This window comes from Barbatula barbatula (genome assembly GCF_947034865.1).
Source record: "Barbatula barbatula genome assembly, chromosome: 17".
NCBI lineage: Eukaryota > Metazoa > Chordata > Actinopteri > Cypriniformes > Nemacheilidae > Barbatula > Barbatula barbatula.
Window position 1 is genome coordinate 13,540,625 of NC_136780.1, and position 25,943 is coordinate 13,566,567.

General features: G+C 40.0%; 1 protein-coding gene across 1 annotated transcript in view; it reads left to right on the plus strand.

The window, feature by feature from the left end:
- Positions 1 to 8,767: 8,767 nt before the first annotated feature.
- The window catches only part of lgr6 (leucine-rich repeat containing G protein-coupled receptor 6), a 78,957-nt gene continuing 61,781 nt past the window's right edge, over positions 8,768 to 25,943 (plus strand). The window contains exon 1 of the mRNA XM_079477866.1: positions 8,768 to 9,162. Within this exon, the coding sequence (XP_079333992.1) occupies positions 8,978 to 9,162 (185 nt within the window). The 5' untranslated portion in view covers positions 8,768 to 8,977. The remainder of the gene's footprint in view (positions 9,163 to 25,943) is intronic.

Sequence of the window (25,943 nt, forward strand, 5' to 3'; positions counted from 1 at the left end):
GCGCTAGACCAGTAGAAATGGCAAAATTGACGCGTATTTCATTACTTAAACAATTTTGTATCACATGACATTTGACATACACACAAACTATTGATATCATACGATAGTTCTCCACATTCTGAACAACTTTGCCTCTTGATCCATTGATGTCAATCAAACGGTTCACGAGTTATCGGTGACGATGTTAAAAACGTACTTTTGCTAACTAGTTCTTTGATTTTCAAGCAATTTCAAAATTTCCACCACGGTACAATTCTCTGGACTCTCTAGGTCAATAATGATTAAAAACATGTTGAGTTTTTTTGTTGTGTGACCATTACAGGGTCCTTTATTATATTAACGTGAAGAATGTACGTTAAAGGTTGCTACTCCTTAATAAATAATCCAACTGACTTGCAATTAAGTAGAATAAAACATATTAAGAACCCTGAAGGAATGTTTGAGACTGCACACTTATGAGCTTCGCGTGATTCCCGTCTCATCTACCCGAGGATTGCTGCTTAATCCTGTCATTTTTCTGTGTGTAGGACTTTGATCCGTCGTGGGTGTGTTGGGGAGTGCCCCCTGAGCCTGTTCAATGATGTCACAGTGCCTTGGATGGGTCAGATGACGAGAAACCCGTTATTACTGCTTGCAGTTATATTTTATTTTTATTATGCAGAAATACAACGAGGCATTTCAAAAGTATATAAGAAGGCAAACTGAGCACGTGGCCTAACAGCTCAAATTCTTCAATAAAGTAAAATCACTTTTTCCCAACTTTCGATTTAATTTTACTTAAAGATTTACAGTAATTCCATTTTTTAAAGATCCAATACAATGGTTTTGTTACTTACACTTATGGAAATACTATAACATTTCCCCAAGATAACGATATTTCTCAAAAATCCAATGTGTAACTCTTTCATAATATTTCCAAATAGTATAACATTTTTTGAAAAAGCAAACGGATCAGACCAAAAAGCTATAAACATTAAAAAAATAAATGTGCCGTTGTTCCAGTTTCTGAACCACAAAACATACAACTAATATGATAAACACTAAACCTATATCTGATAAGTTCTAAAGAAGGATATATCTTTAAAAACTTCATAGTGTACGTCCTTGGAGGTATAGGAAAGGAAAGATGGTTCTTAATTTATTAATAGAGCTCTTTGACAAAAGCCGAAACACATTTCGATTACACAGAGTTTTGAGAGAAATTGATCACGATTTAATCAAGTTAGTGTTAGTTTGTTTAGATTCCTAGTAAAATCTTTCCCATTTATTTGTAAAAATGGTAAATTAATATCTATAAGGATACAATGGGCAACGTATTTTTAACCAACATAACAAAAGCCGTAGGAATACTATTTAATACCTTATGATATTTCTTATCATCACATTGCAAATAAAACTTGTGATTGAAAAATTTACCATTCTCATCTAGATGAACAACAGACCAGATAACTGAAAATACTTTTTGAAAGATTTCTAGGGGCACAAAACCAAAAATCATTATTATTTAGTTAAAAATATTTAAGCCAATTCATTTTAAATGGGGGCCCAAGCCCCTTATACCTGAGAGCATATAAGGTCTGCATGTGCTGCTGTTCTCAAGTAAGTATATTCGCTTCTCGTGCAGCAAGCAGGGCAAAGCTGGTGGATCTCTTGATGTTTCAGAGAACGGGGGTTACGAGAGTGTTACAATAATCCCTGATTGCCAAGTAGGCCTACACTCACAGTGAGGTTCTGAAAGCCAGAACAGGAGGGGTGATGCTTGATACATCCCATAATCATGCACCTGACATAATTCATGAGGCACACGCATGTTTTCTGCAGCTCAGTGGTAAGATCATTGCATTAACAACGCAAGGTTGTGGGTTTGATCCCAGGGGTTTGCAGATACCTATGTATAGGATAATACAACGCAAGTCGCTTTGGATAAAAGCGTCTGCCAAATGTCTTAATGTGAATGCATGTAATTAACCCAGCAACACATACAGTATATAACACCCAGGCAGGAATGTGAATGCATGCTTGGTGACGTGCATGGCCCGCCGGCCCATTCAACCTTTGTTACTATTACAATGTGTAAACGGAAGGTAGAGGAATATAACACCACTGCTTTCTCGGGTTTGACATACCTCACATTCTGAAACAAATACCCTAATTTCAGGGTTAATATACTCAAAGTTTTCATTAAACCTACTTACTGAAACGGGTCCCTGAACAGTACAGGCAAAACTGCACATGTGTTCTTAAAACTTGCCATCGGTGGATTTATCACAGAGATCTAGACCCATGTTCGGTTGTTATTTCTGTGGCTTTCGAAACATTTCTTGAACCTTCGAACATCCTTTGTTTCGCATCAATGTTTAGAAACTCCCATGTTTCACCACAAGGGGGTGTTGATATGAAAGAGAACACATGCACGTGTCTCTACTATGATTTTGACTTAGGTGGTCAATTTGTACTATGCAGATTTATAAAACAGATATGAATCAAATATGTTTGTAGAAATCTATGGTCGGTAGTCATCTTAAGATGACTACCTGACACGAAATCTAGACAAATTGTACTATAAACACAAACAAGTCACCACCTCATCAAAGTTGAAACACATGCACTCCCTAACACCCTGATTTATTGAATGGACATGGAGATGATGTTCATAGACAAGGAATGTATGAAGTGCTTCACACTGACTCTTCTGGACATCTTACAGACAAAAGTGATTAAAGAAGACATTTGATGTGATCAAAAGTCCTCCAGTCTTAAAAACCACAGGATATTTATAAGGCTTTTGTGGGCATGATCAGAGAATAACCATTTTCAATGGTGGTGGAGAATAAGGATCTTTTTCTTTTCAAAAGAGGTTGTTTGCAAAAAATCACCTACTGTAAGTGAAAAGAAAGTGTAAAAAAATGTGTGGTTTAAAACGAAATTTGTAACATCTTTTTGAATTCTTACAATTAACATCTGGAAATAAAGATTACGTTTGTATGGCCTAACACGGAAACATGTCCTTATCCAGATTTATAACATAATGTTTACTTTACCTCCTCGTCTGTCTACACCGCTTTAATGACAAAACATGACTAAAAGGGAAAAGCGATTAATGTGTGTTAATGCTCTGAATATCACTTATATTTAATAAAACGCATGGATTTATAATTTATTTAAAACCTTATACGTTAGCAATTGTTTTATTGTTGTCATTGAGTTTGGTGTGTGAACTCGATGCTTTTACAACATTTTCACCAGGGGGCGCCAGAACGTGGTGTTTCGAACTCGTCGACACCCTGACTCATTATGCAAAGCAATTTGTTCAATTGATTCAAAGCTCGGTTTCTCCCATCACAAAACACAGTTAACTTTATTAAATCCAAAAGTGCAAACATAATCGAAATACAAAGACTTGGCATAAACTAACCGAAATTGTAATTTGTAGAAAATGTAGACATGAATGTAGAATGTAGACATGAATTAAAATGGTTAATGCGTTGACAATTAAATGCATTTGCACAGAAGTTGCCTTCACTCCATATTTGTGCCATTCTTGTACTTTTGCTCTAGAGGGCGCTGTAATACATAACTTTTCATGTTAAACGTTTAAGCTCAGATATTAGTGGAACCTAATGGCACAATTTTACCATAGTTTCTCAAAAATGTTCTTCGTGAACTTTGATTTAGGATTTCAGTGTACTATCAACATTTATATAAAAATCTAAACTGATGTGCTCTATCAAACATATGTTAATGCAAATAATATACTAATGCTAAAGAGGTGAAGTGTTTATTCTCTCCCTCCCTCTCTCTCTCTCTCTCTCTCTCTCTCTCTCTCTCTCTCACACACACACACACGCACGCACACACACACAAACACCTCCTGCTTTCCGGTCAATCATTTTTCTCTGGTTCTGGTTGGCTGGAATCAAATGGAGACAGTAAAATATTATCAGCCAGTGTTAACATTCCAACTGAGCTCTAATCGCTTGCATGCAAGATACGATCATCACTTACCTGTGTCTTTCTGTCTCTCCCTCTCATGGTAAATCTATCTGCTCCGTGAATCCAAACACAGCTCCACACCTTAACAAGCGCATCTCATGCAGCTTGTGCACTGTCAGGCAATGCTATGAAGGTAACTTAGTTGGATACAATACTGTTTCAAGGAAACTTTTGAGGCTTTGAGGTTTACCTCTACATTTAACCACAATGATGGATCTAACATAGCCTAGTTAAAAAAAAAAACATTGTCTGTTTTATCATCTGCCAAACACAAATTACTGCAGTAAAATAAATAGCACACCTTTCATCACCGACTCAAATCTGAGCTTTCATTCATGTCGAAAATTGTTTCCGGATAAGGCAATGTCATACTTTTTTAATGGTCTGATTGTAACGTTTTATCCAACAGCAAAATAATCTGATAATACTGTCAGCTCTGTTTCCATCACATTTAAAGGTAGGCCTTAGTTATTTCTCCCATGTCTTCCTCTGTGAAATAGAACCAGTAATACCACACGTGTCTCCTGTTTTAGAGGAATATCAAAACCTGCGATCAAAAGAGATTTTGATTGCAACGCAAACATTTATTATCAAATTCTTCCAAGAGGAAATGACATGAACTTGTCTGCATAAGAAAAAACTCATTTATTTTTCGTTCGAAGAACCAAGAGACAATTTTCTTTCAAAGATAATTTAATGAACTGGTTACAACATTATAAAAGAACAACCACTAAGTAGTATCCCTACATTTCTAATTTTGTGACGTACAATTTTTAGGGATGTTTTAATTGATTTCCTAATATGGACCTATCGTTAAAATGAACTTTTTACAGAATATTTGCAATCTTCACTCACAATCTTTTATACTCTATAACCTGTTATACCTACCGCCATATAACACGTGCAAGTTCTTGCCTGGAAATAATTGAAGCGATCAAAATTTGATACATTTATTGCGGTTTAATTCATTTCCCCCCTTACAGTAGCTTCTATAATTGGAGTGCCAATGGCAAGACATAAAGTGGGTTAAAAAATAAGACTCTTTTATTTCTTCTCTTCTCTCTTGCGGGCTCTGACCTGCACATGCATTATGACGTATACTAGCTGACTGTATTTTACACTTTGAATATGATTCTCATGAGCGAGCCGACAAGAATTCAGCTCGCTGCTGTAAACTGTCTTGTTCGCGAATTCTTGCACGGATTCAAAGTGCACTTCACAGCATTGCATATCTAAGATTAAGCAAAAGAACAGGACAAGACGTCTTCTCAAAAGTTTCTCTTAGACACGGATTGAATCGACAGCAAATAAAGACTTCTGGTGTACTTCTCTGATGTTTATCCTGAGCAAAATACCCCTGAATTCACTCTCACTGCCCAAAACGCAGAAAGAAGATATTTTGAAGAACGTTGTTCACCACACTACATTGAAACCCATTGATTTCCATTGTTTGAGACATTTCTCAAAATATCTTCTTTTCTGTTCCTCAAAAGTCGAATATGGGTTTTTACAACATCGGGGAATACAGGATGACTATTTTGATGGTGAGAGGAACACATACAAGATGATCAATCATTTCCTTTTAGAAAAACATCTGAATACAACAGATATCTTCTTATGGTTTATTTGTGTGCATTTGCTATGTTTGTCAATTTAAAAACAAATTTCGAGCAATGTGCTGCACAGTGACATGGCGATTTGCAGATGTAGAAACTCTGGAGACGTATCTGCGGTTTTATTTCCTGAGACGTTCCCCTCAAGTGAACCGAGCAGGTGGTCACAGCAGCCAGAGATGACTGCGTTCACCAGTAATTGTCTGTTCCCAGCCTCTGTAAGTGGGTAGAACCATGTCTCCAGTTTCTCCCTCTCATCATGCAGCCGCTGAATGGACTTCCGCGCTTGACAGAGCTCGAATAACCTGTGGCAGATTCAGACAGGTGAGAGCCAGGTAACTGCTTCCCTTTTGTGCCTTAAAAGATTGCCGATGCCTGGATGGAGAGTGTGTGTGTAGGGGAGGGTGGATATGAGATTGAGAGGGGAGTGTAGGCCTTTGATCTCAAGGGGCAGGGGACGGGGGCAGATCTTCCAGCGGTCCCCGTCGCTCCAGCCATACAAGTAACCCAACCCTGTTTTGGCCTCCGACGAGCAGGTGCCCAGAGGTGGGAACTGTTTGCAGAGCTGTGTTTGGTGACAGCACATCTAACTTTCAACTTCTTTACTTCTGGCACATTGTTCACAAATCCCTGCTTTTCAGCACCGGGGCCTTTCAGAATCTCTCGCTCTTTCAGTTTCGCTCTTCACGAGAAATAATGAGAGGAGATTCATTCACGCTCTGCAGAACAACACAAACATCAGTCTGTACTTCGACTGTGTGTGTAAATAAAGATTTACCTTGAATTGTGTTAACATTCATGTAAAAGAAAAATCACAGGATCACAGTTTTTCTCTTCAGTTAAAGTTCAGTTCACCCCAAATGAAAGTTCTTTCATCATTTATGTATACAAAACCACTGAGACATTTCTCAAAGTATCGTCTTTTGTCACATACAGGTTTTCAACAACACAAGGATGAAAAAATTACGACAAATGTTTTATTTCTGGGTAACTATTCCTTTAAAGAGTTTAAACAGATGCAAAACATGCACAAAACTTAATGTGAAAGTCCACCCAAAAATAAAAAACATTCTCACCCTACATCCTGTGATTTCAAACCTGGATGGCTTTATTTTTCCTGCATAACACAAAAGAAGAAAGAAACAGCGACGGTACCAATTCATTTCTCTTGAACATTTTTCAAAATATCTTCTTTTGTGTTCTGCAGAATAATGCAAGTCATACGGTTTGAAATGACAGGAGGGTGAGTAAATGATGACAACATTTTTGGGTGAACGGTCCCTTTAGTCAAAATTTTCCTTCTAAGACATTAGGAATCTCTAATATGTTTCATGCCGTGTTTAAGAGACCTCAATAATGAATGTGCTCAGATTCCCCAAGACAAAATATATGATATGAACTCGAGCCTTTCTTATCAAGTTTGTCCACCTACCAAATTATCTGAACTGTGCTCTCTACATTCATTTTTTGCTGAACTGAAGTTCCGTGAAAATGTATATACTTCAATGAGAATTTTATGTTGTGAACTATGAATAAAAAAATCTTCCTATAAAACAGGCTTTTGCCGGTGTTTGCTGTGTGCTGCGCTAGCTGAGTTTTTTGGCATGTGAGCGTGTGTGTGTGTGTGTGTGGATAATGAAGAGATAATACGATGACTACAGTTCAGCCGGGCTTTTTGAGGGAATGTAACAAAGGCTCCACAGAAAATGGGCTCAGCTGAGGAATTTTAATGAATTAATGGAATTCATTTGAGCTCATTGTGAATGATTTGACATCAGACCAATGAGCAGGACTGCAGATCCTCAAGCCAGAGTCGTACGAATCATAAACTCCTTGAAAGAAAGTTAGATTTTGTGACAGATGGAACAACTCAAATGAATGCGAAACAACCGGGGCGCTCAAACTAATGTTATTTGATTGTCACAAATTGGCTGCAGCTTTATGAAAGGGTCCACGCTAACAATTATGACCCTCCATAAACAAAACAAAAATAAAAACATAAACAAACTTTTTAAAAAATGACAGAGGTAGGCAGAGTGACAAGGGATAATGTTGTCAAGCACTCCCATTTAAGACTCCCAACAGCTTGTTTCTCAGGAAATGAATGGCAGCATAGATGGCGATAATAATAACACTTGCAACCAAACGACTCAAACAACCCAGTACATACAAAATCCAAAGCATGACAACACAATCACGAGGATGGGACCACTCTCTACCTTGCTCTGTGAAATCTAAAAGGCTGAATGTTTGAAACAGACAGCAGCAGTCGCATTCCCTTTCATTGTATGGAAAAAAGAAATTGAAGCTGGAATGTGGCTGTCAGACGATAACTTTTGTCTTCCACAGAAGTAAGAGAGTCAAGTGGTTTTGGAACAACACGAGGGTTGCGATTTCGGGCTAAACTATCCGTTTAAAGTGGAGTCGTACACACACAAACTCAAAGGAAAACCTACAAGGCTTTCCAAGAACAAAGTTGTACACTATATTGTTATAAAGTACACACGAGTGATGCTACTGTTAGGACCCTTAATAGCAAAAAATCATTTATATTTAAATAAATACTATTTATCCTTCAGGGATCTGGAATATTCCCAAACATTCCCAAACAGAACTATTCATCAGATGCTGAACGATCTACGCGGATGCCCCGGCCTGCGGTAAAGTTTGTTTGGCTGAGGGGAGCCCACAGCTTAACTCGATTATTGTTGTTCAGGTTATAAAACACCATGTAAGCGTCGCTCCAAGAGCAATGGAGCAAAACGATATTCACCTATGATTTATACGGCCATCAACAGCAGGAGAAGTGGTCTGCGCTTGACGTCTAAATCTGTGTAACAGAATCAAGAGGGAACTTTCCACGAAACCTCAAGGCTGGAACTCTCTTTCAGCCTAACCATAATGGAAGGCACGTGGTACCTTTACAAGACAGATGAAGGCAAGACTCATTTTAGTGATTAGAGCTCACATAGATCTCTGCGTCTGGTCTCCGCTGTCTTTGGCTGCAATCTAACCATCCGCTTCAGCTGCCCGAGGCAGAAAGAGACCGCGCGGGAGAAAGTAGGAGGAGTGCTGAGCCCAGCAGCTACGCCCTCACAAACCTCCAGCCAATCACATGCAGGCTGCAAGCTCCCACTACAATAGGTGAATGTCTTCCAAGTGAGATGAGACGGGGGAGAGAGAGAGAAGACCTGGGCAACCCCCAGACTGACTCAAACACCCATGGGAGTTTGAAGTGACAGAATAAATCTACAGAGACGAGGCTCGGGATAGCATTTCACAGAGCTGAGAGCGGACAGAGCTGCACCTCAAGAGAGACTGGACTGACACACAGAACATCCACATAAAGACAAGAAGTTGGAGTCATTGTCATGTTGGGGGTGTTGCTGATCCTGCATGCCATCTCAGGTGCCCATTCCCACGGGCCGTCGGGTGGCGTTAAGCAGTGCCCGTCCTCATGCCAGTGCGAGGAGGATGGCATCTTACTGCTGGTGGACTGCTCCGAACAAGGATTATCATCCGTGCCGAGTGACCTGAGTCCTTTAACATCCTACCTGTGAGTATCTCTGCTTAGATCACCTGTTTCATGCTTTGTCGTCTTCCGAGCAAATGAGGCGTTTCTAGACTTGAGAGATGTGCTTTCAAGATCCTTTGAGGTTGTCTGAATGGAGCTTAAATGAGACAGGTTTCTTGAGGGATCCACGTACCTTAAATTAGTGCTCATGCACACGAGGGTAAAGAACGCGCCCGCTCACTCCAAACACGAAAGCAACGCACGTTTCCCATGTGTCCTGTGACAGTTCTCAGTACGGCGGTATCTGATGGGAACGTGTGTGTAGAGTGATGCAGTGGGGCGCTGTGTACAGTATTGGGTTTCTCTGTGTCAGCTGGAAGCCCGTTGGGTTTAAGTCCATGCTAATCGCTAAGGCATGCCATATGTCCCCTGATTGTGAATGATGACGCAGAGAAGGACTCAAATGTTCGCTCATAAAACGTTGCGCAGCTCACGTGAATCAATAACCGGGGAGAGTTGTGTTTCAGGCTTAGGAGGGATTGGATTGCAAACACATGTATCCCCACCTTTCGAAACGTATTGAAACATCTTGAGCGGCGTCCTCTAGACATTTGCATGCGCGCGAGATTGGATCTCTGTTTTTATATTGCCGACGCTGAAGGGAGTTTTATTGCCAAGCGCAATGTGTTGCATGACTTGAGAGTTTATTAAACTCGGCTGCTCATTTTATTAACGTAAACTCGTGCATGCTTGATGGTTTATACTGACCGAACAACATTTTAACAGAATCTCACTACCGAATTGTTGTTTAATGTAAAAAAACACTGAGAACACTTGTTTTATTCAAAAAAAGACTTGCGTTATCTTTTGAAGTCTGTAGATCCGACCAGAAGAAATGGTTGAAATGTAACACCTCGTCTACTTTCTTTCTTTACTGAAGGAGAGCAAATGGATGTAGTAAATATTGACAGAGCTTTGATGTGCGTGTCATTGTTGAGATGTCAGAGTGTGTTTAGGAATGATGAGGACGTGCCGCTCTGCAGGAGAATTCGGCTCTTCTGAAGTTATTCAATCGAAGTGCTCATTCATTTCTCATCTTTTTTCATGTCAATCATTAGACAAACCCAGAAAAAGTGTTTGCAAAAGACACAGAACATACTGTTTCTGTCTGTTTAAGCCTGATTCCTATTGCTTTTGTTCTGGCCAATTGTCTTGTTGTTATTATTATTATTAATAATAGTTTTTACTAATTTTGACTCACTTTTACAGCAGTAACAGTTTTTTTCCTATAGTACAACTGACCAAGATCTTGATCACATCTTAAACTAGGACTATGCCTTAGTTGAATTATGATATTTATGTTGCTTTTAAAATAATGCCTTCTGAAGAATACATCACTGGTGTGCATCTTAAGACCAAACAACGGCACTGAAATATTTAAAAATATTTTATAAGACAGGTCAAACATTCATTTTAGTCTGGGACTAGCCTTAAGCCGTGTCTGTGTATTTTGGAATTAGCCTTCATCAGACTTAAATTCAGATAGAGAGCTAAAATTTCTTCTCATTTTTTCTTCTTCTGAGTTCCTCTCATGGGCCGAGTTGCCTCCTGGAGACTGACATGGCGAGAGTTAATGCCTGTTATTTGAATAAATGAGTAGTAATTCTAAAGTTTTGCTTTTGCATCCGCGTCACTAGGTGTCAGTAGTCCAAGGCAGATAATAGTCAAGCTACAGTTTACTGAATGCATCCGTAAGGGGTCACTCAAAACATATTTGCCATTGGACTCAGCCCAATGTCAAAAAGAAGATGTTTTGAAGAACGTTGGTAACCAAACAACATTAGTCCCCATTGCCGTACATTGTAAGGACACAAAACCGCGTCATCTTCTTTTGTTCTCCACGGAAGTCGTTTACAGGCTTTGAAAAACATGAAGGTGAACAAATGATGCCACGATAGAAATACTATTTTCCAAATTAGAGTTTTCGTTTGATCTACTCTGTGGTAGCCTGTAGTTAGTATCTTCCTGTACTTCTTGCAGTAATATCTGATGATTTTATTCATTTATTACTGGTATCAATAGACATGTGCATCAATAATCTTAATGGATGCTTAATTCAGTGTTAAGAGTAAAGGCGCAAGTGTTGTGTGAACATGCTACCGAGGAAACTGGAAGCAGGCAGCAGTGCTGGACAGTCTGCCAGTATTAAATGCCTGTCTCGCTCGGCAGCGATCGCCCATATGGGACAACAGGTGCCCTGAGGCGCGGAAAAAGTCTGTCACTAAGAGACTCTGTTTGTGCACTGGTTTTTGTTTGTTTCTGTTGATTTCGACAGGAGTGGACGCTGAGGTGCTTCAGACCAGAAAAAGTTTAGAGATTGCTGTTCTATCCTGTACAATAACACGAACAAACACACAACATGCACATTTCTAAATATATGGTCTATATGCGTCAGTTTCTGGCATAACACTTTTAGGATTAAAGCTATCTTTACATAAACTGTGTAATAAAGCTTTGATTGCGTATGGTTACGGTACTTCAGTGCATATGTCAATGTATACAATAGTGGCCAAAGGTTTATGAACACCATACATTTAGTCCCTGATGTTCTGTTGTCATACTTCCTTAAGAATCACAAATTAAATACTGCATGCAGACGTAAATTGTGCATCTGATATGCAATAATTCATACAAATGAAATGTCTCTCTTTATATACTCGCCCTTGAAATGCGTTCAACTTGCTTTCTTTCATGGAACAAAAAGAGATTAAATACCTTTTTTGTGACTGACAGCTTCAGTCTCCGTTCACTTTCATTGTATGGAAAGTTACACAGTGTCTACATTCTACCAAATTTCACCTTTTGTGTTGAGTGAGTGAATTTTGGATAACATAGTATTTGAGGAAAGATAAATGAACGGATTGGTGTATAGTTTCTGAAAAAATGTCAAATAAAAAAATAATTCCATAACACTACACATATTATATATGACATCACGTGCTTAGGTGTGTTAGAAAACACGGCTTTTCTTGTACTTCAAGGTCTAATTTGGCAAGCCAAACACACATACACAGGACAAAGGTAACAAGATGCATTTTAAAGCATTAAAACCGTCTCTTCAGAAGTGTACCGATATCAGCGGTACGCATCAGGGTCGCTGAACTAAAGACGATAGCAGGCAACATCCATCCAGCTTGAACCTCAAAGCCATCAACTCATGAAGCCAAGGGCCATATATTTTCATCTCTCTCAGGGCAATTTTCAACACAAACACAAATTAATGTTGAGCTTGTGCTAAGGGCTACAGACACATGTTTTCGCTTACCGGCCTGCCTCGACTTCCAGTGCTTTGGCCTTGAAACCTTTTAGAGTCAGAAAGAAACAAGACCAGAGAGAGTGTGTGAAAGACGCCTTGAAGTTCTGAAGCGTGTTGTGTTATCTGATTTGAAGACCATAAATCCATTTGCAGCTCTTTTCGCCACTGATTTACGTTTCGGGGGTCAAACGGGCAAAGTTAACACCTTAATCATGACGTAACAGATATTACAAACGCCTGGAACGAATTTGAGATCCACATATCAATTATGTCAAATAACCACAATGCTGTACCAAATTTCACGTTTTGGTTTAGTTAAGCTTAAGGTTAGCGAACAACTTTAACATGAAATTGTGTTATTTTACTCTTAAAATGTGATGTCCATTTCAAAATAATTTTTAAAAAATCATAATTTTAGTTTCATCCTGTGAACTAATAACAACTTTTCTCCCAAATTTCACATACAAATTTAGAATATGAAAACGTGAAAAACAGGTCGCATTAACAGAAAAGATGGTCTGTATTTTTAAGACCTCAAATACTGCAAAGTAAACAAGTTGACATTAAACTTTTTGTTTAATTCACTTAGAAGCAATACAACAGTCGTATTTGTACATGTATTTAGGAAAGTTAAAAAACGATTTGGTTATATGATAACCTGGATTTCGTGTCATGCTGTCTGTCAGTCACATTGCTGTTGGATGACTCTCTGTCACTCTTAAGGTTAAATATTACTGAAATTCAACAGACACTGTACTGAAATGGACACAATATATCTAGAAAGCTGATTAAATGACAATTTAGAATAATCTCTTAATGTTTCCTTGGCTTTATGTCCCTAAAGTAAACCCTGCAGTTAACATGTCGAAGAACATTGGATAAAGTCGCAAATCTTCGCTTTGTTTATGCACTTTTGTATCAGAGTGAATTGAACTCTGGCAGGCGGCATCATTAAACGGCTGTGAGAGCTCAAATGTTCCCTCTGTTAAACCACCTTAAGCTCTTCAGTGAAACAGGGTGATAATGGTCTTTTCATCCTGGCAGTCCTCAACGCATTGAGCTTGATAATGTGGTAAGTTTGTAGGCGGATCCCTTAAGGGGTGCTTGCAGATAAACTGCACAGACAATTCCCCACAGCTTTGATGCCCACGGAACCACTGAAAAGCAACCCAGCAGGACTCACGGAGCGATGAGAAATAACATCACAGCTGAGGTGCTCCGGTGGATTTATATTGCTCCATGTACGGCCCCATCAACAGCCCATTACCAAAACCCAGAGTCTCCGAGAAGCAATAGTCGAGCGTTAACAAATATATGAAACACATGGACGAATTTGGCTAAGTTCAAGACTCCTGCTGCCCCTGAGAGAAAGAGGAAAAAAGCATTCTTCATATGAGGCTCCAGATATCGACGGGGTATCTGGAACGGCAAATTTAATAAAACCTCCAGCTGAAGGAGTTTACGATTTACAGAGGACTCGTCGTACAAAATCTCACCTCAGGATTAAATAAGCGAGTGAAAGAAATGTATAGTATTACGTCATAACGTACAACAGCGTAATGCAATATGTCATAACGTATTACGCTGCGCTAAAAGCAGAACGGCGGATGTTTCTGTAGCGCTGGCGACACCAAGGTCGTAAATGTAATTTCTAGGAAAAACAAACTGATTAAATGTATATCCTGGACGCACTGTAAGTGACTTTGAGTAAAAGCGTCTGCCAAATGGAAATGTAAAGACTGCTCAGACTCTCTGCTTGACGGTTGACCTCAGCTTACGGTACCCCAGTGACCTGTTTACCTGCGTCTGGTTCTGCTTTCTGTGTCAGTATAGGTCATGGAAAGGCAACAGGGAGTTCAACTATTGATCTATTCAGAGCATTGGTGAATTCAAACAGACATAGGAATCTGTCACACTGATGTGCAATGTAGTGAGTGAGTGAGAGGGTCAGAATGTACAACATACCCTCCAGCCCGAGGTATGTTTACACCTGAGAGTGTTTTTACGGCTCTATGTGCACACTCTTTGAGGTGTAACGTGCCAGACCAAGTCCAGTAAAATGTTTACCAGCAAGTTTAACCAGTTTTAGATAAATAAATCGATGAAATAGACAATTCACTGGATTTGTATTTAATTACAAACATTTTAGAAACCTTTTTTTGTGTTTTGTGCTTTTTGCATTATGTGCTTGTAAGATGTGAAAACAAAAGGTTAAAGGGATAGTCCCCCCCAAAAACGCTTCTGTCATTACACAAAATGTCTCTGTGGTTTTGTGTTCATACAATGGAAGTCAATCGAAGGCCAGTGTTGTTGGTTACCAACGTTCTTCAAGATATCTCCTTTTGTGTTCTGCAGAAGAATAAAACTCATCCGGAATGACATGATGGTGAGTTAATGATAAAGGGTTGAACTATCCCTTCAAGCAGTCAGTGGAAAAGACATTCTTTGATAAATTCCTCGGTTCCTCAATTCAAATTCCAGATAAAAAAGGGGCCGAATGGAAAGAAAAACAAAAACATATAAACAAAAAACAGCAGGCCATTGCATTCCCCCCCAAGATCAACACACTACGTGAATGGAGTCGCAGGCTCACTCAAACACGATAGTTCATTTCCTGTTCTTCCCGTTACCTAACAGTGAAACGAGAGCAATTAGTGCCCTGTGAAGTCAGCCCGAAAATAGTCAGAGCCCATGCAGGATAAATAAACCAGCGGACCTACCGCAGACTGCCTCATCTCCAGGACATCTTTAAATAGATCCAGAGCTCGAGAAGACCTGACTCAAACGCTTCTGCCTGACGTACTGCCAATCCGAAGGAACTAACTTTACGTTTTTTGGTACCCATTGAAAAAGTTTGTGGGACTGCATGAATTACATATGACCATTGATGAACTATCAACAACATCTGTGACTAACTTCCCCTCCAGATTATTAAAACGTCTAGTCTTGTACATCTAGTTAAATAAATAAAAAATGAAACCCTCAAATATTTCAATAGCTCCAATAGCTCAAGCATTTCTTGAAGATAGCATTGAAGTTAAAGGGAGGTGAAATGGAGTCGTCTGCCTTCTCAGATTTTTCTTTTTAGTTATTAAAAATGATGTCTGCTGAAGAAAAGAGATCTCAACAACAGTCACAAACTGTGCTGAGATTCGTGAACACAATAAATGCTGCAATCGTATGTCAAAAAGTTTCTTTACGAACTTTAACCTAAACTATTTGCTTATGACCGTTAGCATGTGCAAGATAAAGTGTTCAGATCATTGTTTTCATGAGAAATTATTCCTGGACCAAATTAATAAATTAAATGAATTTCAAATTTGTTTGTAGTTGACGTTAAGAAAAACATCCGAGACAAGATTGATAATCTTAATAGTCTCCTGAGCTACAAAAGAGAAAAAAAAATGTCGATTGTGGTGTGTCCAACATTTGAATGGTAGAGAAGATCAAGTGTGGATTCTGCCCTTTTCAATGGCAAACGTTCATAAATCACCCCCTGGGCAAACTCGACGATCCATCAGAGGCCTCTGTTGGGGTCTGTGTGGGGGTCTCTTAACCTGTGGTTAAGTCTTTAGCCACATTTCACCACCGGCCCCTGGGATCTGACAGAAGCTATAAACTGTGGTTTTGAGGTGACATGTTCTCACCCCCTCAAACACCATCAAAACCCTTCAGGGAGGACAATGGCCGGGAAAGAAGACACCCGGAATCCTGTCGTTAAGTGGGAATGGTTTATACAGAAGCTCAGGTTCCAGATTCATTTCCTTCATCCGTCAAGGAAAGCAGTCACGTCACAATGGGCACGGTTAGTTTCTCATTCAGTGAGGGTTTGAGTAAGCAGATGTGAGAGTTTGCTTATATTCACCATATTGAAAATATACAATGCATCCCAGATTCCACCAATTTATAGGTTTGGTGGACAGACAGTGTATGTTTCCGGCAGGAATTTAAAACTGAGATTTTCCTTCTCTGAACAATTTAGGGAAGAGTCTCACATAAAAAATGATCACTGGCTCTTCCTGGTTACACCTGTATATATTTGACAAGCTAGTGATGGAGAATCACATAACAAGTCAACAGTCAAGGAAGATTTGCGTAAGCATTACAAACAACTGGAAACATTCTGTAATGAGACAAACCTTCCCAAGTAATCCAGGAATGCTGCAGTATTTCCTAAAACAGTTATGTCTGTCAGAATGAGGCTGAGTAATTTTAGTCTGTTTTGGAGCGCGGAGTTTGTGATGTTAGGAGATTTATGGCAGATGGCTCAGGTCCACTAAGGACCTCGTGTCTAGCAGTAACGGACGAGGGAACGGTTGCCTATGAAGCGAGCCATGAGGTATGCGTGACACGCGGGGTCACATCGCTCGCAGCTGCACAGCTCGAATGTAGCGCAACAAAGGAGCTACAATCCAAACAAATCCATTTGACGCACAAGTAGCGTTGAGTCATAAACCGGCCAACTCGCTGCCACGATGCAGGCGGAGTCTTTGCAAAATCAAGAACCTTGTAAATAGCATCTTTGAACATTACGACCTCTTTTGATGATACGTAGGACTGCGCCAAAGAAAACATAGTTTGAATTTTAAGAGTAACTCTGGAAGCATTGAAATCAAAGTTTTTTCGGAACAAGCGGTTTCTCGGAAGGATGGGGGGGATCCAAGTGGATGTGAGGTTAAGTGAGATTAAGTGTTATTGTACTTTAAGGGTGAGAGTGATCAGACTTTAATGATGGCGTAAATAAACTTCTTTGGAGGCAGGATACCTGTGGTCTGTGAAGGTACGATCCTTTCTGAGTAAAGCCATGGCATGCTCTTACTTGCCAAACTGCTGCCGAACATCAAAGCAAAAAGGCATTAGAGATGATCTGCTGCTTTGAATGCGCACAGTTTTTCTGCTTTGACTTGATCATCATAAAACGTATCTGATGAAAAGAAATGAACCGATTTTGAGGTCACTGTTCCCATGGCGTATATCTGAATTTCGTGTTTCAAATCGCTCCTTTCACAAGCGGATTAGGTTTCCCAACTCGTGCACAGCAGCATGAAAGTAAACGTTTACAGCCAAACCTCATCGGATATCGTGCAGTCTTCACCATAGAGCAGCATTCCGCATGGGTCGGTGGTGCATCTGCTCTAGAGGCTGCAGCGGAGATGAGGAGCTCTAGGGAAAGGGTGAAAGGGAAAGACAAGGAGGGTGTTTCCTCCACCCAACCTGCAGCTGCTTCAGCTGCTCGCCACTGGGGACACCAGGAAATTTATTGCAATAATACATCTCTCAAGGCAACACATTAAATAACGCATTTCTGCTTTGAAGGTGCTTTGAAAGACATTCTCTTTGATACTTGATTAGAGAGTGAGAGGGAAACAATTCGGTCTTAACATGTAGAGAGATGTCGGATACATTCTGTTTTTTTCTATCTGGTGTTAAAGCTCTAGATTGGATATTGGGGAAGAACTAGGATTTGAGGAGATAAGTGGGAAATTTTTTTTTAAAGGTAAAGTGTGCTATTTGTTCCAAGATCTAAGTATAGTTTAACCAAAAATTTTAGTCGAATGTGATTATTTACTAACATTCATATCATTAGAAACCTGTTTGATCATTTTCCATGCTATTCAAAAATGGAAACTGAGGCTGTCAAATTTTGAAAGAAAGATTGAAAAAGCACCATCAAAGCAATAGTCCATCCAAACATGTATTCATGCCTTCAAACATGAATTCTAATCTTTAAATTCTAAACCCCTGGAGTGTGGATTACTGAAGTGAAACGATACGTTTGTGAGTGAAAGTGATTAAAAGCCAAATCTATTTGGTTCTGAGACATGCAAGACCCAATGAGATCCGACGTTGAGGTAAGAAGACCCGGAATGCCGCCCTCACGCGTGTAGTTTTCTCATCTATGTTCAAAGTATAACACAGCCTTCTTGGTTAAAACATATTTTTTACTCATAGTATCATTTCGCTACAGAAGACATTTATTTGAGCTTAGTTTGAAGCTCAAAAACAAGAACACTATTGAATGCCTGACAAAGCTGGAAAGAGCCAGGATATTTCTCAAAATCATTCAAATCATATGGGATTACAAGAGGGACTCACTTTGAATTAAAATGATAATTTGGGGGTGATCTATCCCATTAAAGCATCTTATCAGTGATCCATGTTTTTATGAACTGATAAAATTCAATTAAACTAATTTAATTCAACAGATTAAATAAACAGAGATTATCCTCTTTACTCATTTCCTCACTATGAACTGGGGGTAAGCTAAGGAATGCTAAACTAAGGAAAAGTACATTTAGCACACATAGCAGCTATTCGCCTCAGTAAATTCAACTCTAACCGCACTCTCTGACAGCTTTGACAGAAATGTAATCCACACATCAACTCTGATCGGCAATCATGCGGACATCACCAAATTATGGTGAAACTAAACCACAAAGACAAAGCTGGGGTCGGTCTGTTCTTCCACACGGTTTTCCTTTGTAACGCATGCACTGGATTTACTCATCATTCCACTCGCAGATATACGTGGCTCTGTCATCCAAATGAAAGGCAAGTTGCTCTTGTCTTTCTGACTTTTTCTATCGTTTTCTCCCCTTGCGACCGCAAATTGCTGTCATTATGTTCCGCATTGCAGTGGTGATGGCTAACCAGAGTCTGGCCTGTGGAGAAAACCGCGACAAGCGAATTAAGAGTTGAGGGAAAATGAGGGCTTGCTTGTGTGTATGTGTGTGTGTTTGGACCACCCAGACTCTCATAACCAGAGGGTGAGACCACAAGCAAGAGCGACTCTGTTCTGGAGCCCGCATCTTTGTCCCTGTCTGTATTTAGATCTATTTGTTTCTTCTTTGTCTGTTGCTCAATCACTCCTGTGTTGGTGGAATGAAATGAAGCAGAACTCATGAGAACCCCTACATTGCGTTTAATGGACACTTTACTAGGATGCTTATCATTTAATGCGCTCAGTAAAGTTTTAAATCTGTTTGTCATGAGTGTAAAGTTAATTGTGGACAGTTGGTAATAAAATGGTTAGTACACCAAAGAAATGAACATTTTGTCATCATTTATTCAACCTCAAGTCAAAACCTGTATGTGACTCTTTGTTCTGCATTACACAAAAGAAGACATTTTGAGAAATGTAAAAAAAATTGGTTGTGGTTCAACATAACTTATTTTGTGTCCTGCAAAAGAAAGAACGCTGTACTGGTTTGAAATGACACGAAGGTGAGAAATAATTTTTATTTTTGGACAGATTACCAGCAGGAATAATCACATATGTTTTTTCTTACAAAACATTTTATTGGACAGACATCTGTGTGGTACAAGATGACTCATTCAATATTTTCAGCCTATAATCTCACAGGAATTATTATAATTTTTTTATTAATACGGACAATATGATTAATAGAAATATAAAGCAATGTCATTATGTTATTAACATACAAATGAGATTTACACAAATTGGCCACTTTTTGTAAAATGTAGGAATTGCCATGAGAGAAAAAACAGTGTAATTTTTCATTTCATAAAATCCTAAATTTTTCAGATTCAGGCCATAAAAATGACCTCAAAGCTAACACACAGACAATAAATTCTTTAAAGATTGCCGCATTCACTCTGAAAAGTTATTATTGTGGATGTCAGAATTCTTAACAAAATGGCAAATTCGATTTTGCGTGTGTCTTGGCCGTTCTTGGTCTCGCGTCTTTCAAAGACTTCCTCCGAACGTTAATCTCTTCCTGTTAGGTTCCCCCTCTTCCGTATTGCATTCCTCTCCATGCAGCAAAAATAGTTTCCATGCGGATTCCCCATTATGTCAGTGGAACGATCGCTATCTGTTCTGACCCAGGTCAAGACACAATGTAAACAGGACCGTGGGGCGGGCGGCCTTAGATAGGAGCCACGCTGAAGCCAGACGACGGGACAGGCCCACTATCAGCCCCAGCATCAGGCTGCTGACTCCAGATTGCTCCGCACAGACCTGAAGCTCCACCTTGTCCCCTCATCAGGGGAGAGAATGGGTGTTCGTTTGTGGTTGTTGAATCTTCAATGCATGATGAGTAAAAACTCTAAATGTAAATGTAAGTGTTGCGCTTCTATTTGAGGAGAGCACACTATGAGCAGGATACTGTTCCAGAAAACAACATTGTCACATTGCACTTGACAGGCATTTTGGAGGTTTCAAGTGTAAAATTGTGCTTAAATATTATTTCTTCCATATACTATATATCATGACAGGAGATATGCTTATGCACAAGAAGGTTTAGAACGCAATATTGTCATTCTTATTTTTACACAAAATGTGTTGTGGCTACACATTTAAACAGCATGTGCTTTGTGCATTTATTCAATACCTTAAACATTTTCGTGCCGATTAATAGCAGCATGTTGTTTATCGAGCCTCGTACTGAACTTTCTGCACTTAAACATAACGTTTGTTATTATGCTAACTTGAAATTTGTGTGTCAATTATCTGCAGTATTTAACTTAGTGTTTCATGTATACATTGAGCGGCTCTGTTTGAAGTGACAGGAAGTTTGATGACAGGGAGTCTGTTGAGAGGGACGGGTGCGGTTTGATGTTTGGCTGCAGGCCAGCGTGATGTTGTGAGGGAACAGCACTGATTGAAAGATGGATGCCTATAATTACTTGAGGGCCAGTATGTCGAGGAGGCCGCACGGTTCAGACATCCAGAATGTCTCTATTTGATGTTCTATGGGAACTCATTTTGATGGTACAATACATTACAGTATCCGATGAAAATTTATAAAGCTAAACCCACAATACCCATATTAATGTGTGAAAAAAGCAAGAAAATATTTACAGAAATCATTCATTACTACCCATCATATCTGTGTTAATGGAACAGTTCACCCACAAATGAAAAGTCTGTCACAATTGACTCACCCAATTGACTCACCCAATTGACTGATCCAAATCTTTATAAATATCTGTGTTGTGAAGAACTTTTTAAGATATTTAGAAGAACGCTTGTATCCAAATGGTTCTTGGTCACTGTTGACCACCATAGTAGGAAAATATGCTTTATAAATGTTTTTTTTCTGTTTAACACAAAAGAAGATATTTTGAAGAATGTAGGAAAGCAAACAGTTCTGGGGCACTTTTGACCATTGATATTTTTCCTACAATGGTAGTCAATGGTACCCAGGGCTACTGTAGAAACAACTTGGTGAATTCCATGGAAGGGGACCTGCGGTGTACAATAGCTAATTCTAAGGTAATAAAAACAAAGATTCGTTACATAAGGTCTTTATACACCTCTGAAGGTGTAGTCATGTATATAATATTGCATTTCTGTCAATAGATCTTCAATAAAATATCACAATGCCCCTTTAAGTGAAGCACAGTCATGGCAAATGCCACGAAGATCACAGAAGAACCTGTCTCTGGCTGTTCTGTCTATGAAATCCATTAGTCATTTAGGACACCATTTGTGTTGGTTTCTAAACTCTGGATTTGTTGATGGCCCTCATCCCAGGATGTCATGACGACTGCAGCAATATCACATCAAAGCGCCAGGAGCCATATCACCCTGTAGCGCAAGACTGGTTGCTCACTGAAGCTAAGAAGGGCTGAGCCTGATCAGTACCTGGATGGGAAACCACCTGGGAAAGCTAGCTTGATGCTGAAAGAGGTGTTAGTGAGACCAGCAGGGGCTGCTCACCCTGTGGTCTTTATGGCTCCAAATGTTCCAGTATACAGATGAGGACACTATACTGTTAAAAGCAATGTCCTTTGGATAAAATGCTCAAAGATCCCATGGCACTTCTCGTAAAGAGTAGGGGTGTAACCCCGTTGTCTTCGCCAGATTCCCTCCACTAGCCCTTGTCAATCATGGCCTCCTAATAATATGAATTGGCTCTATCTCTCTCTATAGCTGGTGTGTGGTGAGCGCACTGGCACCATTGTACTGTGGCTTCCGATGCATCAACCAGGTGGATGCTGCACACTGGTGGTGGTTGAGAAGAGACTCCCTTCGTATGATTGTAAAAACGCTTTGGGTGTACAGCAATACACAGTAGAGCGCTATATAAATTCCCCATTCAAGACAGATGGCCTCAACAATGACATAGCAACTTATTAACTTTCCTCTGCATTTTTTTTAAGGTTCGAAATCTACATTCTTTTGACAAATTAAATAGACACAGTAAGGGTTTTGAAAATGTCTCATAATGTTCCTGCAGGTGTTAGTGATGCACAGATACAGACCTCTAGGGAACACACAAACAGATTAAATGTACAGTATATCTTGTGATGCACTGTACAATAAGTTGCCTTGGATAAAGCTTTCTAACAAATGCTTAAATGTAACATTTTTGCATGGTTATTTTATTATTTGATCTGGAAAATTTTGTTTAGTTTTGGTCTGCACTTTGAGAATTTCATCCTTAAATGTGTCACCAAATAAAATGAAATTACAATAACTGTCTAACAGGCTTTCCTAACCTCTTTCTTGTCTTCCATTGGTCTGCCAAACATACAGTATACTCTTGCCCCCTACACACACACCATTGGTTAAGTCTGCAGAGTAAGACTGACTGCATTATTGTTGACACTGTAAATAGTCTATTCAAAGACTTACGTTCAGATACCCAGCTGAGGTCCCACAGGAGTCAAACACGCAGTGGCGTTGTGAACAAACACAAAGTAGCTTCCGCTCAAGACAAAGGTACAGTTATGTTCCCGGGGAAGAAGGTGGCAGGCATGAGGTTTCATTCGGCCCACCTTTCAAAAGTACATTGCCCAGAGACAGATGCTAGATGACAGGGTTATTATGCCAACAATAGCTTAAGTAAAGGTGGGGGGAAGAGACAAAGAGCAGACTTAGCTCAGCCACAGCGATATTTCCTGTTCCTGTCAAAGGCATAAAAAGAGCTAAGGTGTCAGTGTCAATGTTTGTGCTCACGGTTTGAGATTGCGGAGTTGATACAAGGTGATGATGGGAGGGCAGGAAGTTTGAGCTGATGATACGGTGAGGCTTTTCCAGTCTATACTTGCAGGAGTTGCTTTAGAAGAGGCCAAGCCTATTAACCAAAGTTTGCCTCTTTATGTGTCAAAAGAGCGAACAAAAGACACTGCCTCCAGTTTTCAAGCTTTTCCTTCCAGATTATAGCGAATCAGTGACTGTACCCATCTCAAATTCCTCCGAGCAGGGCTTTGCAAATGTGTGCGTGTTTTGAGGTCACTCGCACAGAGTACGACGCTTGCGCTCGCATTGCAGAGATTCCTCCTGCGCCGTGGAAATCTGCCGGACCTCTGTCCTGTCATCATCCCCCATTCTGTACCGCCACAAAGGGGGCATTGTGTTCGGTTCCAGACCCGGGCAGACTGTCCTCGAACCAATCATGTTTGGCAAAGTGAGCCTCGTTACAACAGATGGATTAGCAGGAAGATGAGGGCTCGAGTTGTTGACAGGATGATGTGTACAGGAACTCCTTTAAACCTTCAATGAAAAGCGGACGAATATGGATGCAAGAAGGGCATCACGATGACATCTCATGAAGCCAAAAACTTTTATTGTTTACTCACCTCCATATTTTTTTATGGGAAAAATATTAATATCGGCCAAAACTGTTTGACTTTCATTCTTCTGCAGAACACAAAAGAAGATATTTTAAAACATGTTGATAACCAAACAACACTGAACCCCTTTGACTTCCATTGTATGGACATAAAAACACTTGAAACATCTTCTTTTGTGTTCTACAGAAAAAAAGAGTCATATACAGGCTTGTAAATGGTTAAATAGTAGTTAAAACTTTTTGGCTTGAATGCATATCCTCCAATAAGAAGTTGACTATGTGAATAAAATGCCCAAAAAACATATCATAGCTTTCAAACTATTTCCTCTAATCCAAAGCTCAGTTGTCTGTCCAGGTATAGTACATCTTGACCACAAGACTTTGTCAGCATGCTCAACATGACGTGGCAGGCCACAGTCAGCTTGCTTTGAGGGCCTGGCTCTGCGCGAACTCCCCTCCCACCCATCTGCGGCTCAGATCTATGGCCAAATGCGGTGAGTAAAGCCTGCTCAAAGCTCTATTCCTGCATCAGTAATTCCGCTGGCAGGCAGGTGATAAATAGTCCAGCGTTAATGACACTTAATACCCGCCCAAATCCCTGCAGTAGCATCAAAGATGATAAGAGTCCCCCAGCTAATGCCATTCTATGGAAGCAGGGGATTACAGGGCAGAGAAAAGGAGAACGAGTGACGAGACAACGGCGAACGGGAGATCACAGCAACACTTAGTGCCAACAAAGGTGGTGGGGGCGTAGAGGAATGTCTGGATGGTGGTGGACGGGAAGGGGTTGGGTCTAGGGGGAAGCAGGACATAAGATAGAAATGTCTTAATTGAAAGAGGGGGAGTCATCTATATACCCTCATAGACAGGGACAGAAACCGATACCAAGATTGTTTGAAGGACACAGGCACTTCAAATAGTGTCATCATGGAGGATAGCAGCGAAGGCTTAGGTGTCAGACACATTGTCTTTATTTCAGACAGCGGCGATGTGGCAAAAGTGCAGCTGGCAAGCTCTGTGAGAGTTCAGACAAAGTCCAAAAGTGCTGTCTTACTGAATTACAAATCCGCAAGAATTGCATATAAAATTGCAGGTGAGGCGCTTAAACTGTCATCCCAAACTCCAGAGGCTTTCTTTTGTGGGTAAGATGATCATAAAATGTTCTTGAAAGAATCAATGATGGAATTCTGCCTGTAATCCAGGTAGTTCCATTGGATTTTCATTGCAAACAATTGTTTGAATACCTTGGCGTTTGCCAAGCTTTATTTATTTTATGGATAAACTTTGTGGATTAACTTCAATGGCAAAACGTTCTTCTACTTGGATCAAATCGGGGTTTCCAGCTGTTCTCACCGACTGGATCACATCACCAAAATGGGCCTGTTCACAATATCAATAGCATGTCGGGTTGTCATTTAATGTTTAAAGGTAAATCAGGGTGTGAAAAACAGTTGTAAAAAACTGGCTGAAGTAGTCCACTTGTGGCTGCACACGTCAAACAAATGCTAAAGAGCCATGCATGCGGGTCAAAGGCTAACGGTTATTGTATAGAGTGACCAGTCTTTTCATGAATGTCTCTAAACTTGTATGGAGGAAGTAGGACTATCGTTCCACTTCCTGTGAGCATTGTCAAACGTGGCGACCTTTGACTTATGCCTCCGGTCCAAATTACATCATCTTTTGTCTATATGCAAAAAGAGGTCGATGGAACAGAACAATGTCTGTTCTGGCTGTGTGCGTGTGGGAGGTAAAGCGAATTCTGAGACATAGTGAGCCTTCTGTGCTGAAGTGCATGTGTGTGTTGTGCAGGCTTACCGTCTGATGTTGGTGTTTGTATCACATTTGAATTTCCCTGAATTCAATTTGCTGTTTGTGCACACAAAAAAAGTCCTTCGGGGGACCAACTCCACAATGCCGAGACGTTTCTGTTAGTGACTTTTTCACACAGTCATACACGGGGGCAT